Here is a 19,632-nt window from a genome sequence, read left to right as displayed (position 1 = left end):
ATTTTTCACGGGGGTCGATCTTATCATTGAAGTGTGTGTGTGTGACCTATTATCATCCTATGGAACACACTTTAGAGAAATATTGCCTGCATTTACACTATCCTTTCTAATGATATGTATGTATGATATATTTTATGATATTCTATAGATTCCATGACTCTCTAATATTATTGAGGCAATTAATATGGGTTTTAAAATATTCTGATTCTCTGATTAAAAGACATTTTGATAAACCTTAGAACAAGACAATTGAGTCTAACAAGCCAAGACTTCTCTTAAGATTACTGTAACAAAATGATATCAGCATTTTTGTTCATGACCTTGTGTATCTGTAACTCACCCATATTTGGAGCACACGCACATACACATGCATGTGTAACTTTATTGCACTCTAGAATTAGAAGTCTTCATAATAAGATAGGAAGAAATAAAGGCCTTGTAAGAATGTGTCCTATTTTCCTGTCTGTAGCCATTAACTGAATGTAGCTCTCTTACTCTTCTTCTTCCTCCCCTGGAGTAGGGGAAATTGGGGGAGAGTTAGGGACCAGATGGAGACCCAAATGAAGATGCTTTTGCTATAGGGGGTAGTACTGGGGTAGCCTGAGACTTTTGTGAATTTTAAAATTTGATAAAGTGGAAAATACCTGCTAATTTTTTTATGAGCATTTCTATCCAGGTAGAAATAGGTGGTTTTTGAGTCTCTAGTCAAGAAGACTAGACTTTGTCCTTTTATTTTAAAAACTGCATTTCTGTTTTTTTGATATGATTAATAAATAGTCTGTCAAATTCAACACACCTTTTAGGGTTTGAGGAAGATTTATTTTGCTGCTGCTTCTAATTTATTTTGAAACTACTGATAATTTTTCTTGTGCTAGAATTATATCTCTTAAGATATCTTGTGTATTCTGCTCACAACCATTGTGTTATACATTCAGGTCCTTCCCTCTCAAAAATTATCTGCATGGTCATCTTCCTGGCTTACACTTGTCTCTCTAAACTTTTATCTATTTTTTTTGTAACCTTATCTTTTTTGGACAGAGGTAATAGTTTAATCATTATACCCAGATTTAAGGAAGGACAGTAGAACTGGTCAGTCCTCTAATCACTCTTCTTCCCATATAGCCACATCCTATTAACAAATATTTTATCTTTAGAGAAAATATAGCACTGGAAAAACCAAAGTAGACATTTCTTTGGTTGTTTCTCTGAGAGTAGCTAAACTTCAAGTGACTAACTTACTTTTCCCCCCTTTGAAATCAGTGAATAGTGTGCACGATAGACCAGAAAATCAAGATATACACAATATCAAGAGGTGAAAATTACAAAGTTTAGGATGTCAAAATCTATGAAAGAATGACTTTCTTGATACAAATTTTTAGCTACATTCTGTAGATATAAAATGTTTCCTTAAATGTGATAAATTGTAAACTCTGTATTTGCTTAATGCTAGGGGATGATTGTGATTATTTGCATTTCTATTACTCATTGGTAAATCTAAAGTAAGGAAGAACTTGGGGCATTTTGAAGCTGGTAATCAACCCCTGGAAGTGTAGAATAAGAATTTTAGTCCAAATCTGCTTCAGGGACATGGTGTTTGTTGTTTAGAGGGTTATTCTTAACAGAAGTCCTCTGAAAGTAATGCAGCATCTCTAACTGAACTCTACATTATGAATTGCTCCCCAAATTAAGTGCACCCCCAAAATAGATCTGCCCACTTCTGTGAGCAAATAAAAGCTATTATAATTACTTAATTAGTGTCATATGTTCACCCCTACACCTGACCTATACACTTACCAATTATTTTCTTATGTTTTTAGTTATATGATTCAGTTTCTTGGAATCTGATGTCTACTGAGTGATTTCATAAAATCAAATTTCTGACCTTACAAAATTTAGCTCCTTAGAGATGATGATTGTAGCAGCCCAGCTTTATTTAGTTATTAATTCACTAAATATTTACTAAACTTTTAGTCTGTGATTGTGTGGATTAATGTATGATATACTTATGTTAGCCATTTATCCATTTCAATTGTATATATTTGTGTTTATGACAGTTACAGCCTTGGGAAGGCCAAATATAAGGTTGAGGCACTGTCTTCAAACACATTGCCAATTGTTTATGAGGGTAGGTCGTAGCTCAGAGCTTTAGAGAACTGTATTTTCATAGGATAAAGTTTTAATGGTTAGGGAAGGAGAGGAGGGGAAAAGAGGAGAGAGGTAGATGAAAAACCATATGTAGTTTCTTTGCTATGATTAATAAATAGTCTGTTAAACTCAACATACTTACTTTTCTCCTTTCCCTCTCCGTCTGTTCCTCACCTTCATCACCTTCATCTTCTCAATCCTTTCTCCTCATACATCCGTCCACATACATACTTTTATGCTATTTACTTATTCCTGTATTTACTACTGAGCACCTGCTATGCAAAATATGCCAAGTACTGGCGTGGGAGCTGAAGGACATCCTTAGCATCCTTCTCTCCCACCGCCACATCTCTTGGTAGAGGATACTGTGGTGGAGAATGCGTAAATGCAACAAAGAATTCCTAGTTTGTAGGAGCATGTTGTCTAAAGGTAAAGGTAGGATAAAGTTAAAGCTATTGAATGGTTAAACACTCATATATTAAAGTTGGAGGACCCTTTACAGTTATAAAGGAGTATAGAATAAATCAGAGAAGTTGCTTAACCAACAAATAATGTAGGATAAAAATATAAATAATGCACAAAAGTGTTGATAAATTCATAGCTTACATTTGTAAGCACTTAAGTTAATTATATTCTTTGATTGTTAAGGGAATGTGATGATGTTTGGATTACATCAGTTCTTTGTTTGAGTTCATTGTCATAGTGGAGAGCCGTGTTCTCTCATGAGCATGGTTTAGTGTTAGAGTTTACAGTGTTTGACTATTTAGTGTTACAGTTAGATAGCTGAAGAAAGCATTTGTGGGGTAGCTGTTACATGTGTGGGCACGGGATGAATCACTGATATGACCAAGGTCATTCATTTTATTGTTATCACTGGTATGACCCACTGTTGAGGTGCAACTGAGTCCTTAAGAAACAGAATAAATAATTATCACCTTCTACAAATTTCTTAAACATTCATCTTTGTTTGTTTAGAACATGATATAATGAGAGAGAACAATCTAACTGACATGGTCCAATCTATCTCTCACCTGCTATTCTTAAATATTTTAAATCCCTTTTGTAACTTGTAAAAACCAAGGTGAAATCTGTTGTTCTGACTTGCCTCATTGACACACCAGTGACTTCTCTGTCCATATTAGGTTGACAGGGGACAGAAAACCTGCTTTGGTCATTTTTTGGCTATGGCTGCGGGGCATGCACCAGCAGTGACTGTTCAGGGCATATGAAGCCAACTCCATATCCATTTAATAGACTGTGAACCATGATTCCAACTACATGATACCCTGGCAAAGGCAGGAAGAGCTATAGAGAGTGAACAGATCAGTGGTTTCTAGGAGTTCAGGGGGATGGAAGAAAGGATGAATAGGCGGAGTACAAGATTTTGGAGGGCGAACTTATTCTGTATCATACTATAATGATGGATACATGACATTATGCATTTATCAAAACCCATACAGCCTTAGAACACAGGGTAGACCATTGACTTGACTTATAACATATCATTATGGGTTCATCAATTGTAACAAATGTGCCGCACCAAGGCAAGGTGTTAATAATGGGGAAATTGTGTGTGGGGGGGGAGGATAGGGTATATAGGAACTGTTTGTACTACCTGTGCAATTTTCTATAAACTGAAAATTGCTCTAAAATATCAAAATACAGTCTGTTAATTATGAAAAAGAATATGAGCCACAGTGTAGACATACTTCTTGTAACTATGAATTTTACTTGTTGTGTCCTTTCACTTCATACTAAGAACAACAGAAGAATCAGTTAAAAGAATACGACTGGACAAAAGATTTTCCAGAGAAGAAATATAAATGGTGATTAAACATGTGAAAAGATGCTTAACATCATTAGCCATCAAGCAAAACCAAATCAAACCTCAGTGAAATAGCACTTCACATCCCTAGGACGGCTGTAATAATAGAAAAGGAAAATGCCGCTCTTGGCAAAGATGTAGAGAATTGGACTCACACTCTGCTAATGGGAATATAAAATAGTGTAGCCACTTTGGAGAACAATTTGGTAGTTCTTCAAAAAGTTAAAAAGAGTTACATATGACCTAGCAATTCCACTCCTAGGTTTATGTCTATGAAAAATGAAAACTTATGTTCACACAAAAACCTGTACACAAATATTCATAGTAGCATTATTCATAATAGCCAAAACCCAGAAACAACCCAATGTTCATCAACTGATGAATGAATAATAAAATGAGGTATAGCCATATATTGGAATATTATATTGCCATGAAAATGGAGTATTGATATATGCTACAACCTAGAAGAGCCTTGAAAAGATTATGTTAAATGAAAGAACCCAGTTGCATTTTTCCCCAGTCTGTGACTTGTCTTCTCATTCTCCTAACATTGTCTTTTGCAGAGCAGCCATTTTTAATCTGAATGAATCCAGATTATCAATTATTTCTTTCATGGACTGTGCCTTTGGTGTAATCCCATGTGTTTTTATATTTTTAAATTTTTATTCCATTAAAAATAGTTTCTAAGTCCCCTTGTGATTTCTTCTTTGACTCATGGATTATTTAAGTTCCAAATATTCATAGATTTCTCAAAATTTTTTCTTTTGTCAAATTCTAGTTTAATTCTGTTGCAGTCAATACACATACATTATATGATTTAATCTCTTTTAATATATGAGACTTGTTTTATGGCCTAGCATATGGTCTGTTGTGAAGAATGTTATGTATGCACTAGAAAAAAGTGTGTATCCTGCTGTTGTTAGGTGGAGTGTTCTGTAGATATCAATCAAGTTAATTTAGCTAATACAATTGGTCAAGTTTCCTGTATCCTTGCTGATTTTCTGTCTAGTTGTTCTATCCATTATTGAGAATGTGGTATTAAAGTCACCTTCCATTATTGTTGAATTTTCTCTTCAATTTTTAAAATTTTATTTCATGCATTTTGGTGTTGTTGATATGTGTATAATTATTATATCTTTTTCATAAATTGACTCTTACCATTATAAAAATGCTCCCCATTGTCTCTAGTAACATTTTTGTCTTAAAGTCTATTTTGTCTGATGATAGTATAGTTATTCCAGCTCTCTTATGATTACTGTTTGAATGGCATATCTTTTTTCATCCTTTTACTTTCAACCTATTTGTGCCTTTGACTTTAAAGTGTGTCTCTTTAGTTGGATTTTTTTTTTTTTGCAGTCTGACAATTTCTGCTTATAATTGGAGTGTTTAGTTCATTTACATTTAATGTAATTGCTGATATAGTTGAATTTACATCTATGAGCTTGCTGTTTTCCATTTCCTTCTTTTTTGATCGTTTGTTTCTCCTTTGTTTTTATGCAAAACAGATATTGTCTAAGGTATCATTTTAATTCTTTGTTTTGTTTTAGTCATTTTCTTAGTAGTTTCTTGTTATAATACATTTTAATTCATTACAATGTACTTTAGAGTAATAGTGACTTGATTCTAGTTAAATATACAAACTTCACTCCAATAGAGCTCTATATCTACCTCCTTTATACCATTATTATTCTAAATATCATATCTTTGTAAGTGTTAAGCCCAACAGTACAGTTTTCTAGTTTTTGTTTTATGCAACTCTTATTTAAATTAGTTAAGAGTAATGACTATTTTAAATTGTTTTTATGTTTACCTATTTAATTACCTTTACTGGTGTTCTCTCTTTCTTTGTGTGGTTTTCATTTACCATCTTGTGTCATTTCCTTTCACCTAAAAGACCTCCCTTTTTATTTCTCGAAAGGCAGATTTTCTCACAACAAATTCTGTCCTTTGTTTTTCTGGGCAGGTCTAAATTTTGCTTTACGTTTTGAAGGATTGCTGCTTATAGAATTCTTGGTTGACATTTTTTTCCCTTCAGCATTTTCTTTCTTTTTTTGTTGTTGTTAATAATTAACATTTTATTCTTTATATGTGGCAGAACAACTTTGTTTTTAATGATTATATCAGATATTATAAACTCTGAAAAACCTCTACAGCCAATGGTTAAAGCATAAGCAGATAAATGATTGCTTATTTATTCATTTCTTCATTTATTTATTTTTAATTTTATTTTTAAAATTTTATCTTTATTGTTGAAAGTACTATAGATGTCCATCGATCCCTTCCGCCTCCTTCAGCATTTTTGATATAAAAACCCCACTGTCTTCTGGTCTCCATTATTTCTGGTAAAAATTCAGCTGCTGTTTTACTGTGTTCTTCTGTATGTGAAGAGCCATGTCAGTACCAAGATTTCCATTTGATCATTTTATATAATTTCTATCTCTTTATTTATATTTGACCAGTCAATAAATTTATACTTTTCTTTCATTTTTATTGTTTCCTTTATTTCTTTGAACATACAGTTTTGAAGTCCTTATCTGCTAAGTCTAACATTTGGACCCCCCGAGAGAGTTTCTATTTACTGCTTTTTTTCTTGTTTGTGTTCATACTTTCCTACCTCTTCGTGTGTCATAATTTTGTTGTTGTTGAAAACAATATGTTAGGTAATTGAAAACAATATATTTAGATAATATGTTAGAGCAACCCTGAATTCCAAACCCTCCATCCCAGAGGTTATTTGTGTTGTTTCTTTTTGTTTATTTGTTTGAACTAATTCTGTAGAGTCTGTCTCCCTTGTATTATTACCTGCTAATATCTCTTAAGTTTTTTATTTTTTAATTTTTTTATTTTTAAGGCCAGCTCCCTAGAGGTTTCCTTGAGTCAACTTTGCTTAATGGTGAGACAATGATTGATCCGAGGTTGTGCTTAATTAAGCCATTAAGGCTTCCACCATTCGCCAGTGGATCTGTATGTGGATTGGGAAACACATTAAAAATTTAGGCAATTTACAAGTCTGACTGACTTAACTTTCTGACGTGCCTTCTCATGTCTTCTTTATGAGTGTACTAGGTTTCACGTTCATCTGGGAATGCATAGATAGCTAGTGCCCTCTCCAGTCTCTCCTGAGCATGCACAGCCTTCTGGACTATAAGGAGTGTATGTGAGCTATCAAGGCTCACTGTTGCTGTCTTATTCCCCAAATCTCCCTGCTAAATTTCTTGCAAGTCTGCTGGTCTGTTTATTTCCCCTGCCAATATCAAAACCTCAAGCTAGCCTGTATGTCTTCTTGGAGCATGTACTTCATTCCAAATCAAATTAGTTCCCTTCAACAGTGGAGCTGCTGGTATTTAAGACTTTTCTTGCCCTTTAGAACTACCAAGTTAAGAAAAACTAGGAGAGGGGATTTTGCTCTACATCTTTTCACTCAGCTATTTTGTTATTATTAAACATTACATTTTTCTAACTTTTTGGTACAATGACCATATTTATGTAGCTTTCCTTTTTTACCATTTATATTAGTTTCCTAAGCCTGTCATAACAAAATATCATGAGCTTGGTGGTATAAAACAACAGAAACTTATTCTCTCACAGATCAAGAGACCAGGAGTCTGAAATCAAGGCATTACCAAGGTTGATTCCTTCTGGAGGCTCTGAGGAAGAATCTATTTCATTCCTCTCTCCTAGCTTCTGGTAGCTGCCAGCAATCCTTGGTACAGCAGCATCCCTCCAATCTTTGCTTCCATTGACATATGGCCTTCTTCCCTGTATGTTTGTGAACCTGAATCTCCCTCTCTTTTATAAAGACATTGGTTGTTGGATTTAAGGCACACTCTAATCCCATGTCACTTCATCTTAACTAATTACATCTTCTAAGATCCTGTTTCCAAATAAGGTCACATTCTGAAGTTTTAGGTAGACATAAATTTTGAATAGAACACAATTCAACCCAGTATACACTCATTATCAAATATCACCTGAAAATCATTATGTTCTCTCTGTTGTAGATTAGGTGATCTTTTGTGAAAATTAGTTTGAAAATGAATAGAATAGTAAGACGGCATTTGACTGTTTTGTTGGAGTGGTTCCTCAAGTTAAGCTAGCTCACACCCTCTTTTGGTTATTTTATTCATATTGTTAAGAAAAAGGCAGAGAGATCTGTGGACAGCAAAGGGTTGGCAGAGCCTTACCCTTCTCAACTCTGACTTGCATGTCTTCTTTTAACCTAGAGCCAAATAACTATCGCACCATGCATGGCCGGGCAGTAAATGGCAGCCAGTTGGGAAAGGATTACATCCAGCTGAAGAGCTTGTTGCAGCCTATCCGGATTTACTCCAGAGCCAGCTTGTATGGCCCCAATATTGGGCGGCCCAGGAAGAATGTCATCGCCCTCCTAGATGGGTATGTCAGATTATTTAGCAGTTCTTATAATATTATTTATTAAATGTAATGAATTAATGTATTCGTATTTTTCCAGGTTATTTTGTTCTTAAGAAGGGCAGAGAGATTTTTTTTCCATAGTGATTTTCCGCACTCTAAACCAGGGATTCTCCATCAAACAGTGGAATAACTTTTCATCTCTCCAGACTTTCCACAGTCAGCAGGGGATAGGATTGGGGAGGGAATACATAATACATAATCAAACAAAGCCAATAACTCTATCATTCATGTCCATGTAGTTATGCTTTTGGGTTATCTTTTTAAAAATGATTTGATTAATGCATTCTCATGGGGCTGACAGTGTCCTCTCAGTAGCATAACCCTGTATTAATTATTCATTCATTCTGGAGTAAATGTGTCTTGAGTAAATTATATGTCCCGAGTACCATGTTAGGAGCTGCGTATGTAATAATAAACAAAACAGATACTTTCTCTGCCTTCATGGAGTATATAGTATAGTAGGAGAGATGTAGACATTAATCAACTGATCTTAAAACTAAGACAATACCAAGTAAAGGTACATAGTACTATGAATGACTCTAAGGGCTGGGATTTGACTGAGCAGGAGGTCATGGAAGGATTTCCTTAATGAAGTCACACATAAGAGGAAAAGAGATATTTAAAGTGTAATCTAAATTATAGGGAGGTGTTAACTAGACAAAGTGTAAAGTGAATAGTATCAGTGTTCTTGGGAGAAAGAAAAGCATGTGCAAAGACTGAGGATAAAAAAAGAACCAGGTTAGCTAAAGACAGGTATAGCTAGAGAAGTAATTAGGTAGGGATTTATAGGCATAGCTAAGGACTTAGAATTTCTTCTAAGTATAATGGAAAAATAGTGAATGTTATTAAGCTGGGGAGAGAAATAATTTGACTTATTTTACAAAAAGTATGCTATGTGTTCTATGGAAAACAGATTGGAGAGGAAGCAGTGAAAAGGCTGCTGTAGTAGAGAGAGAAAGAATAATGGGGACCTAGAACTAAGATGGCAGCAAGGAAATATATTGTTGAAGATAGAATCCCAAAGTCGATATATTAGATAAATGTATGGCGATATGACATAGGGATATTCAAACAACTGGGTGTGTGGTATTGTCATTTACAGAAATGGGAAGATTGGAAGAGTAACTGGTCTAGGAAGAAAATCATGACTTTAGATTTCACTTTATATTTATTATATTTGATGTCAAGTATATCATTGAATGAGACAGAGGATTAAGATCTCTGCTAGCGATATTCATTTGGGGGTCATTAAAATGCAAATAGGATATCCTTATAACCTATTTGCATTAGGAATAGAAGAGATCAATTAGAGACAGTGTATAAAAAGAAGAGACAGAGGCTTAGGAGAGAGGTCAGAGGAACTCTTACATTTAGAGGGAGAAAAGAGGAATGACCTTAGAAGTAAGAAAAAAAGGGAGAAATTAGGTGTCACAGGAACCAAGAAAGGAGAGTTTTAAATAAGGGAGGAGTGCTGCTGGGAAGCCAGGAGGTCAAGTAACAGGTAGATAGAAAAATACCAATGTATTGGACAACATGCAAGTTGTTTGTGACTTCGGATAACACAGTTCAGGGGAGTGGTGGGAACAGATGGCAGATCACAATAGTTTGAAGAGTGAATGAGGGTGTGAAGACTGGAAACAATAATATGGACAACAACCCTTAACAGAATTTTTACTGTGAAGGAGGGCAGGAAAACTAAGAGAGATAGTGGGCGTCAAAGATAGTGATGGCATATTTCTCCTGGGAGACAGTTGAACAGGTTTGTATGTTGATGAGACTTATTCAGGAAAGAAGAGCTAGATGCTATAAGAAACTGAAGATATAAACAAAGTGAGAAGTCCTTTAAGGTTAGAAGAAATGGAGTCCAGAGAGATTGGCCTTCGTTAAATGGAGGTATAATTCCACCAGGGTAACAGCAGGTAAGAAACAAGTATTTCTCCATGTCGGAGATTAAAAAGTCATACTGAGGATACACTTCTACCCAGTGCATAGGTGTAGTTAGGGCATCCTAGTTTGTGTACATGCTGCAAATGTGAGCACATGGATGCTGATCTGTTATGAATAAGTCAAGGAACTTGGATACAATAGTAAGTGACAGATAAAAGAAATGCGCATGTAACTGGATGCTGTGGTAGCAAGTGGCGGGGTTCACTTCCCTGTACATCCAAAGCCTAACAGGACTCAAGAGACTGGGGAAAATCTCTTAGGGCAAAGAAACGTCCCGGTGAGCACTTTTTTCCCTTTATATGCCAGGAAAAAACTGGAGATTTGTCTTTCTTAATGTATATGTACTAAATATACAGTGAAATATAACTTGAAACACATAAACATTCCCAGCAACTCAACCAACAATAACAAAAATGTCAGCACTCTAAATTACCAGCTCTGTAGTCTTTTCCAATTCTCCTGGTTATACAGATATAATTTTACATAGTTGTGATCATTGTATATGTATCATTTTGAGTTCTGCATGTTTTACTCATTGCTTTATATTGCCCTTTCTTTATTTCTACATAGTTCTCATATTTGTCATTCTTAATAGCAATAAAATATTCTATTGCATTAATGTACCAAAGCTTTCCCTCACTGTTGGGCATTTGGACTGTTTCCAGTTTTTGTCTGTAATATATAGCACAGCTATAAACATCTTTATACAAACAGGTTTTTTATTTCTTTTGAATTACATCCTTGGGCTGTATTCCAAGAAGTTGGGTTTCTGGGTTGAAGTATGTATATGATAATTTTTATGGCCTTTATTTTTGTTGCCAGATTTTTCTTTTTCAGAACAATTTCACCAGGTTGCAGGGCAGCAATGTATTAGTGAATCTTTTTCCCCAATACCCCACAACAATGAGTATTGTAATTTTTATTAATTTACTCTATTTTAATTGATGCAAGATTCCTTATGATTGTTTAAATTTGAATTCTGCTAACTATGAAAAGAGCTGAACATTTTCTAAATCCTTATGTTGTTTCCTTTTTCCCATCCCAAGTTTGGTTAATGACACAATACCATTTTGCCTCAGGCGCAGGCCAGGAGACAATTTTAGATTCATTCCTCTCCTTTATTCACATAGTTCCATCAGTTACTTATTAAATTCTATTATTTCTGACATGTTAGTATCACTCATATCCTGTCTTCTTTTCATTTTTATTTTAAACCTTATTATTTTTCCTCCTAAATGATTTCTCCATATCTAGTCTTAGACTCTAACAATTGCTTCGTATAGATTTGAGTAGTTTTTTAAAAAAATGCAACATGTGATCGAATCACCCTTGCTTGAAGTCCAAACCCTTTCACATGCACCCCTGGCCTTCAGCAGCCAGTCTCATTTTGCAGCCAGTGTACAGCTACATCCCTTTTGCACAACCTGCCCTTAGCTATCAAAATATATGTACATTTTGGAAGGTGCCATATACTTTTTGCTATTGCACCTTTTTATCTTGTGGCATTGTCTTTGGAATACCACCCTCTTTCTTAATTTCTCATCTTTCCAGTAGATCTTCTCTGACACTTTTAGGCAAGATTTCTTATCACCTTTTCTGTCCTTACATGGCACTTTGTTTATTTTTCTGGTATAGCACTTATCAAATGATGATATCTTATCTATTTACATATCTATCTCCCCTAATAGATTGTGGACAAGGATCAGGATCCAGCCTATGTTTTATTCATTCTGTAGCCTCAGAACTAGGAATGCAGTAGGTGTCTTATAAGTGCTTGTTGAATAAATACTGTCTTATTCAACAACTGGCTCTACATTCATATGACCCAAAAGCAGTATGCATAAATGTGATTGTGATTTATTTAAAATCATTGTATAAATAGTGATTTAAATAAATTATGGTGATTTATATAAATCATAATGTTTAGCTTTAGTTTTATAGAGACAAACTAATTTTTAGCTTTTTAACTTAGGTAGTTACAGGACTATCATTCCAGTTAGGATATAAACTCCACTAGGACAGAGATAGTATCTTCATGTTTAGATCTGCAGGGTCTAGCATGTTGCCTGGAATATGGGAAGCACTTAATAAAATGTTTGTTTTATTATTTTCATTTCCTCACTCAGGAACCAGCTATTTCTAGTCATTGATTTTTATCTAAAGGCATGAAGAATTGTTCTTTAGGGGTATATCACTTTCCTTTGTTTTTCTTTTGTAAACTTTTACGCATCATTTATGTAATGACAATTTTATCTTAACCTATTGCTTTTTTATTACTTTGAAACATGTTTTTATTGTTGCAGGAGTTTATTTTTATTATAACTATCTCATCTACTTTCTTATTGATAGTCTTTTCTGTTTCTTTCCTAATACAGTTAGGACAAAGTTCTATTTCCTTTTCATATGGGCTTTTTTAATGTTTTAATTTTCAGTGTTAAGCTCTTTTAACTTGGAGTTTATTGCTATGTCTGCTATAGAGTAGGGATCTAATCTATTTTTTGGTAATGCAGTAGTGTCAAGAAAAGCAGATATTCATTGAAAGCATGTTTACTAAGGCTCCTTTTGAGGCCTTTTATGAGGCTTTTACATCATAAGGAGATGAGCACTACATGCCCTCTCAAATATTTATTGAACACCTATTTTGTGTTTGATCCTTGCTTAAGTTCTGGGTGTATGTTGATGAGTATAGCCAAGAGAGAGCCACAGTACATAAGAAAAACAAATAAATTATTACAAATTGCAAGTATACCTGTGAAAGAAGTGATCAAGATACCTGGGGTTAGGGGAGCTATTTGGACAAGGTGATCAGATAAAACTTTTCTGAGGAATAATTTATTTAAGCCTAGAACAAAAGAATGAAAGAGCCAGCTGTTCAAAGAATAGAGGGAAGAAAGTTCTAGGTGAGGTTCTAAGTTGTGTTTGTCAATGTCCTGAATCAGAAACAAGTTTATGGCATTTGAGGAATAGGAAGATGGGCAGTACTGTGAGCAAAAGGAGAGTGGTAGGACATAAGAATGCATAGACAGGCAAGGACCAGCTTTACCACGATGAAGAGATTGTGTATTTTATTCTATGAACAATGGAAAGCCATTACAGAGTTAAAAGGGCAGCAACATGTGCTATAGTCTACTTTCCCTATTCTGTGTGCCAAATAGATTGCAGGGTTAAAAGTAAGAGAGCAAAAGAGCTCAGTAAGGAGTCTGTTTCACTATGACATGATGGTGGATTGGGTTGAGGTAAATGGCAGGGGAGATGGTGAAAAGTTATGGTAGACATGATTTGTTGAGTGGGGCTGAGAGAATGGAATTAATAAAGGATGACTTCCACCTTCTGAATAGTTAATATCTCTTTCAAGTGCCATTACATACCAAAAAAAAAAGAACTTTTCAAAAGGAAAGTACACCAGAATGAACACATATTCATGCTCAGGATACAATGTCTCTGCAGCAACAAAAAGTGACTTTAAAATATAGTTCAGGATAAAGATCTGAGCCCAGGCTCCTCCATTTCCTCCTGGAACCACCATTCCAGCTCCTATTTTAATTGGTAAAGAACAAATCTGTAATAATAAACACACACAAAAGGGATCATCAGCAGATGAGAGATTTTTGACAGATTTCTGTAAGACAGTTAAACAGATGGAAGCCTGTCAACAGATTAAGCAGAGTAAGGAAATGGCAACCCAGAGAGCATGAGCTCTGGGAAAAGATAACCAATCTGCCCAGCAAATAGGCTCAGAGTCAGGAGGATGGAATGAGGACGGGAGGCCAAGCCACGGGGTTGGTATGAAAGTCTGTCTGCAGGGGGCTACTCCCACAGCTCAGCTCTTCCTCATCATTTAAGTGCCTGGCCCTGCCCATATAGAGCAGACAGCTCAGTCTGCTATCTCCAAGCCAATGCCGAACCAAAGCTTGGGAGCCCTCACCAAAGAGACTGAAGGAATGGGGATGAGCTAGTATTACTAACATGGAGTTGCTCTTGCATAGTAAATAAAACACTGAATAAAGCATTGTGGGATACCCATGCCAAGGGCTTCCTGTGCGCTCCTCCTCCCCCCTCTCTAAAGTGTAATGTGGTAGTCAGCAAGCTCTGCCTACAAAAGAGACATCCCAGTGAAAAGAGAGACTTATCTAAAAAAAGCCACATATTCAATAGCTGAAAAAAATCTGCACCTGCTACTTAGAAGAGTTTACTTAGTCCCCAATTTTTAAATATGAATTCACAGCCAAAGATCACAAGACATAAGAAGGAAACCAGTAGCATGGAAGAGAAAAACCAAAAAAAAGAAATTTAAAAATTGACCCAAGAAGATTATAACTCAGGATCAGAACTTTAAAAATAAAAACCTGGAATAGTATTCTTATAAAGATATAGTAAGATATTATACTTGTAGAGTAAAAACACATTTCTATAAAAAAGGTACAATTATATTGATATAATGGTATTAAATTATATATCCAAAAAGCTTTTAAAAGAAAAAAATCTAATAAAAGAATTGGAAGATAAAATCAAGGAAATCACCCATACACAGAACTTAGACAGAGACAGAAAGTTTGAGATAAAATATTACTGATATAGAGGATTAATTCAGGACACCCAACAGCTGGCTCATAAGAGATGCAGCCCAGAATCAAGGAAGAAAATGATGGTTACAGAAAAGAGTAAAAACTTTATTGACCTTCACAGTGTAAAAGTAAAGGAATAGTTGATAGAAAATACATGGTAGAAATTAGAAGAAGAAATAAGACACGCAAGGTTGATGTCCTCATGTAGTGTATGTGGAGTCAGAAAATGCTGTCTAACTCATTAGAATAATAAATGGAGAGATGGAGAAGAGGACGCCCGGGTTGCCGAGCCCAGGGAGTGGAGTCGGTTAGGATGACTTGCGGCGGCATTTCCTTAAATGTACTCTGGAGAATGTCAGTTCTGTAGACTATTAACATTATGTGGAAGGGAGAAAAATAAAAGGTTCCATGGTCAAGTAAGTTTGAGAAATACTGGGATACACAAATTTACTGAAACACTTCCCAGAACCTTTAATACATTAGTTTACATTATGAATCTCCAAGAAGGGGATTTAGCATGCAGAATTTCTTTAGTTATTCGACCAGAGTCTTATTTTCAGAGACCGTCTTGAAGAACTGGTGTTTCACTAACATGTTTGAACTACGCTGATTTGGAATATGGGCCCTGCTTTAAGGGAGGGACAGCAGGAGAGCAAACAAAAGAATTACAATAGGGAGCACTCAGAACCCAGGCCACCATTGATAGCCTCATTACTGGTTTTTTGTTTTGTTTTGTTTAGTTTTTTTGCGTCCATTCTTGTCCTTTCCAGTATATTTGCCACTCAGTTGCCAGAAAATCTTTTATAAATATAATTTGCATGATGTCAGTCATTGCTAACGACTATTTAATGACTTTTCACTGCTCCTAGAATAAAATTTAATCTCCTTACCACGTCTGACAAGGCTCTGTAATGAATGATCTGGCTGCTGCCCAGCTCTTTATTCTTATCTTTTCCAGCTTTCCCTTTTTCTTACTTCAGTCAGGTCTCACTGACCTGGTATGTGCTACGCCTCTCTGTATTTGAAGGCCTTCACATATGCTCTTCTTTCTGCCTAGACTGCTCTCCTCACTTTCCACATGCCAGGTTTCTCTTAACCCATCAGAGTCCTTCTTTGAGTAACTGAGCTAAGTAATTCTCTGTCAACTCGCTGTCAGCCCTCTTTATAGCATTTATCACAATTTGTAACTACATATTTATAATTTATTTGTTGGTTATAGATCATAAACTCCGTGATGGTGGGAAGTATGTCTGTTGTATTTATCAATGTATATGTAGTGCTGGCAAAAAGCCTAATACATAGTTAGGTGCTCAAATTTGTTGAATGAACAAATGAAGAATAGAAGTTAGCCTGACATCCTGCAGAGTTGCTAGTGGAATATTCTAACCTGAAACTGTATTAGAACAGAAAGCTAGACAGGGCCTTTAGCTCCCATGATGGCCCAGAGAACTATGGAAAGCATTCTAATTTGGACAGAGGATAAAAGCAGAAGAGAATTAGAAAGCAAACAACAGTCTTTTCCGTCACAACAGACTACATGATGTATGCTATATGCTCAGTCATCTACAAACCAGAAACAGGGAAAAAAGCCTTTTATATCCAGAATTGCTATCCTCAGTTGTGTCTAATTACCAATACTTCTACTAAGTACCTAATGCTGATTTATAGACCCCACTTATATCCAAAGTGTAGATAATAATGGAGGTTGTGTGGATGGGTAAGAATGGAAACTTCATTATGTTCCTATACACAGGCTCTCCTTATGACTGTGGGCTGTAGGCATTTTTACTGCATGGGTCTCTTCCTTCATAAGGGCATTTTAAAACAAGAGCCTTCTGTTTTCTACCATAGTGAGTCAATATAGTGGAATTTGGGGAGGGGAAAAAGCAGGATGGTGAAGAGCATGCAGTTTGAAACTAGATGAAACCCAGGTTCTCAACTAGCTAGGTCATCTCGAGGAATTATTTAATCTCTCTAAAACCTCAGTTTCCTCATCTGTCAAATGGGACTAATAAAAATACCTATTTCTTAGATTGTTGTGAAGTTAAATGGGATAATGAATTTAATGAACTTAGCACAGTTCCTGGTACAGTTGTCATATAAAGAAATGTCAGCCGAAGTTGTTAAAATTAAAAAATATATTTTTCAAAGATGAAAAGACAGATTTTTTTCCTAATTGCTTTTTTGAGTATGACTTGATATAGCCTTCTAAGCAGTTCAGAGCTCTAAATGAGGATGGGAACTGGAAAGAGTAGCTACAATAACATGTCAGTATAATGAGGGTGATCACGACTCTACCTCCTGCCTAGAAACTTGCTTATACCACAATCTAGTTTGCAGTGGAAAGATGTACACATGGGGACAGTTTGATACACAGAGTAATTATTACAATGTTATACCTAATTATCATTCTGTTTTATTTCAACTGTGGAAGTTATATGACTTGACCAAACTACAGGAGGAGAGAACAGTTTATTCCTCCTAGCTCACGAGAAGAGAATTTTCATCTCTGCCTCTAGAGAGAGGCAAGGCCTCCCAGCCCCTGTTCAGTGCTCAGTAGCAAAGAAGAACCGTCTACTGCAAAGATCTGCTCTGCTCCCTGGCTGAGAATTGTGTTAATGACAGCTTACTTCTAAACTTGCTTTCTTTTATATATATTTTTTCCTGGTAAGGACTTCTTCCCTGATTAGAGAAACAGCCTAATTCCTTACCCAAGCCCAAGGTTATCAGTTATTGCCATTATGATTAAGGACGTTTCTTTCTTCCTTTAATGTCAGAGAAGTCATGTGGGGGTTAGAAGGAGCCTAGAATCATGGAACATAGACTAGGATTTAACTAAACAGATGGTCTGGGAAATATTTTTCCTCACTTATTTTCTTCCATTTTTTTCTTCCTTTGCTCTTCTACTTTACCTCAGAACCCACTTTCTCCTCCAAGAATGGCCCATTCCAGCAGGTGCTGCTAAGATCAGAATCTGTCAAAGGTGTGGTCATGATTCCCCTGCATTTAAAGCACCCAAAGAGATTCTTAAAAATGCAGCATGATTCTTAGACTTCAGCCCAGACCTACCAAACCATAATGTGTGGAAATAGGACCTAGATATTGGCATTTTGAACAGGAACCCCAGATATTCTTTGCACATCAAAGTATGAGAACCACTGCCCTGTAATAGAGGCAGAGCAGGTTTTATTATCTTTATTTTACAGACCAAGGAATGGAGGTGCACAGATGTTAAATTATTTACAAAGTTCACATTTATTGAGTGCCAACATTATACAGTATACTTGGTCCTTCATGTATGTTATCTTGTTAATCTTCACAAAACCTTTGGAAAGTAGTTGCTGTTCTCTCTATTTGAAATGGTTCAGGGAGGTTAAACAACTTACTCAAGGTCACATGGCAAATAAGCTGTGGCACCAGGTCTTAAATTAGATATCGGTCTGACTCCTGGGCCTCTGTGGTGCTCTTTTCCTAGCATATGAGAAACATAATCCTTCCTCACCTTAGTTCCACAGTGTTTACCCCCTTAGATGCAGCTTCATTCCAGGTCTTGAGCTTTTGGAAAGTTTGCTTTTTTGTTTGAAATCCATCATAACATCTTGATGCGTTTTCCTCCTTCCTACCATAGCCAGGGCAAATCATATCAGGTCAGTTATAGCCTTCTTTGCTTGCATCCAAGTCTTTATGACTTCCCCTCAGCATTTTAGACTGTCAAGAGATGTCTGTCAGAATACTCCCCTAACCAGCACCTTCCAGCTCCAGCCATAGCCTTCCAGATGTTTCAGCGTCTTCTCTCATACCCCCCTCCCCCACATCCCTGCCATTTGTCTTCATTCTAATCAAGCAAACTTATTTTGTCCTTTATGTATTATTGTCTCACATCTGCCTCCATTTAGTTCCAGACACTGTTCTATGTAGCCTCCTTCCTCCAAACCCCACTGCCCCATTAGCAGCAAATGGACTTCATGTTGGGGGTCAGTTCCAGGTAAAAGTGCCTGGAACCCTGTTTTGAGAAGGATTCTTAGGCCAATTCTGAGATTAGTGAGAGAGTATTGAGATCTATTACCAGCATCTACTGTGGACTCAGAAAAAGGGAGCAGCACCACACACATCACAAATTTGCCATCTCTGCATGGTTTGAACAAGCGCTTTAGAGCCAGAACTGGGTTTGAACCTCAGCTCTGCTGCTTTTTACCTGGGAGATCTCGAACACAGTTTCTTCATCTATAAAACAGAAGTGATAATACCAACCTAATAGGGGTTTACATTATATAAACTGCTTGCTGTCTGTGTCAACCAGTAATTGCAGCTAACTTATTTTTTCCTTTCCTCATTCAAGAACCTCCTTAAATTAAACCTGATGGTATAACTTATTGGCAAGAGAGACTGATTGAAAACTTTCACCCATCTCTAGTCTCTGTATATTAACAGCTCTATAAATCTATGAAATTAAGGGAATTTTAAGCTGGAGGGGAAGCCTATCAGCCTACTTCCAGTGTACTATTATATATAAATAGGGGTAGGGAGAGAAAAGGAAGGTGGGAGTCAGGGAGAAGGAAGGGAGGCTGGAAAGGAGGGGAAGAGAAAGAAAGAAAGGTGTCAATAGTTTATTTGTTCAATGCAGTACCTAGTATAGCTCAGTATATAATTAGCCATGGAAAAGTAACTGGCTTTGGACCAAATGGAAGGTCCCTGGTTTTCTGTAACTCAAAATGA

General features: G+C 36.1%; 1 protein-coding gene across 2 annotated transcripts in view; it reads left to right on the top strand.

Annotated features, from left to right (window-relative positions):
• Positions 1–19,632, top strand: part of HPSE2 (heparanase 2 (inactive)) — a 403,699-nt gene that overhangs the window by 223,377 nt on the left and 160,690 nt on the right. For both annotated transcript variants that reach the window (XM_016219880.2, XM_087824495.1), the window contains exon 5: positions 8,194–8,365. In XM_016219880.2, the coding sequence (XP_016075366.1) occupies positions 8,194–8,365 (172 nt within the window). The remainder of the gene's footprint in view (positions 1–8,193; positions 8,366–19,632) is intronic.

Source organism: Miniopterus natalensis, chromosome 14, assembly GCF_054644295.1.
Source record: "Miniopterus natalensis isolate mMinNat1 chromosome 14, mMinNat1.hap1, whole genome shotgun sequence".
In the NCBI taxonomy this organism is placed as follows: Eukaryota; Metazoa; Chordata; class Mammalia; order Chiroptera; family Miniopteridae; genus Miniopterus; species Miniopterus natalensis.
Note: the sequence above shows the minus strand (reverse complement) of the source record. Positions and strands in the feature narration are given on the sequence as shown.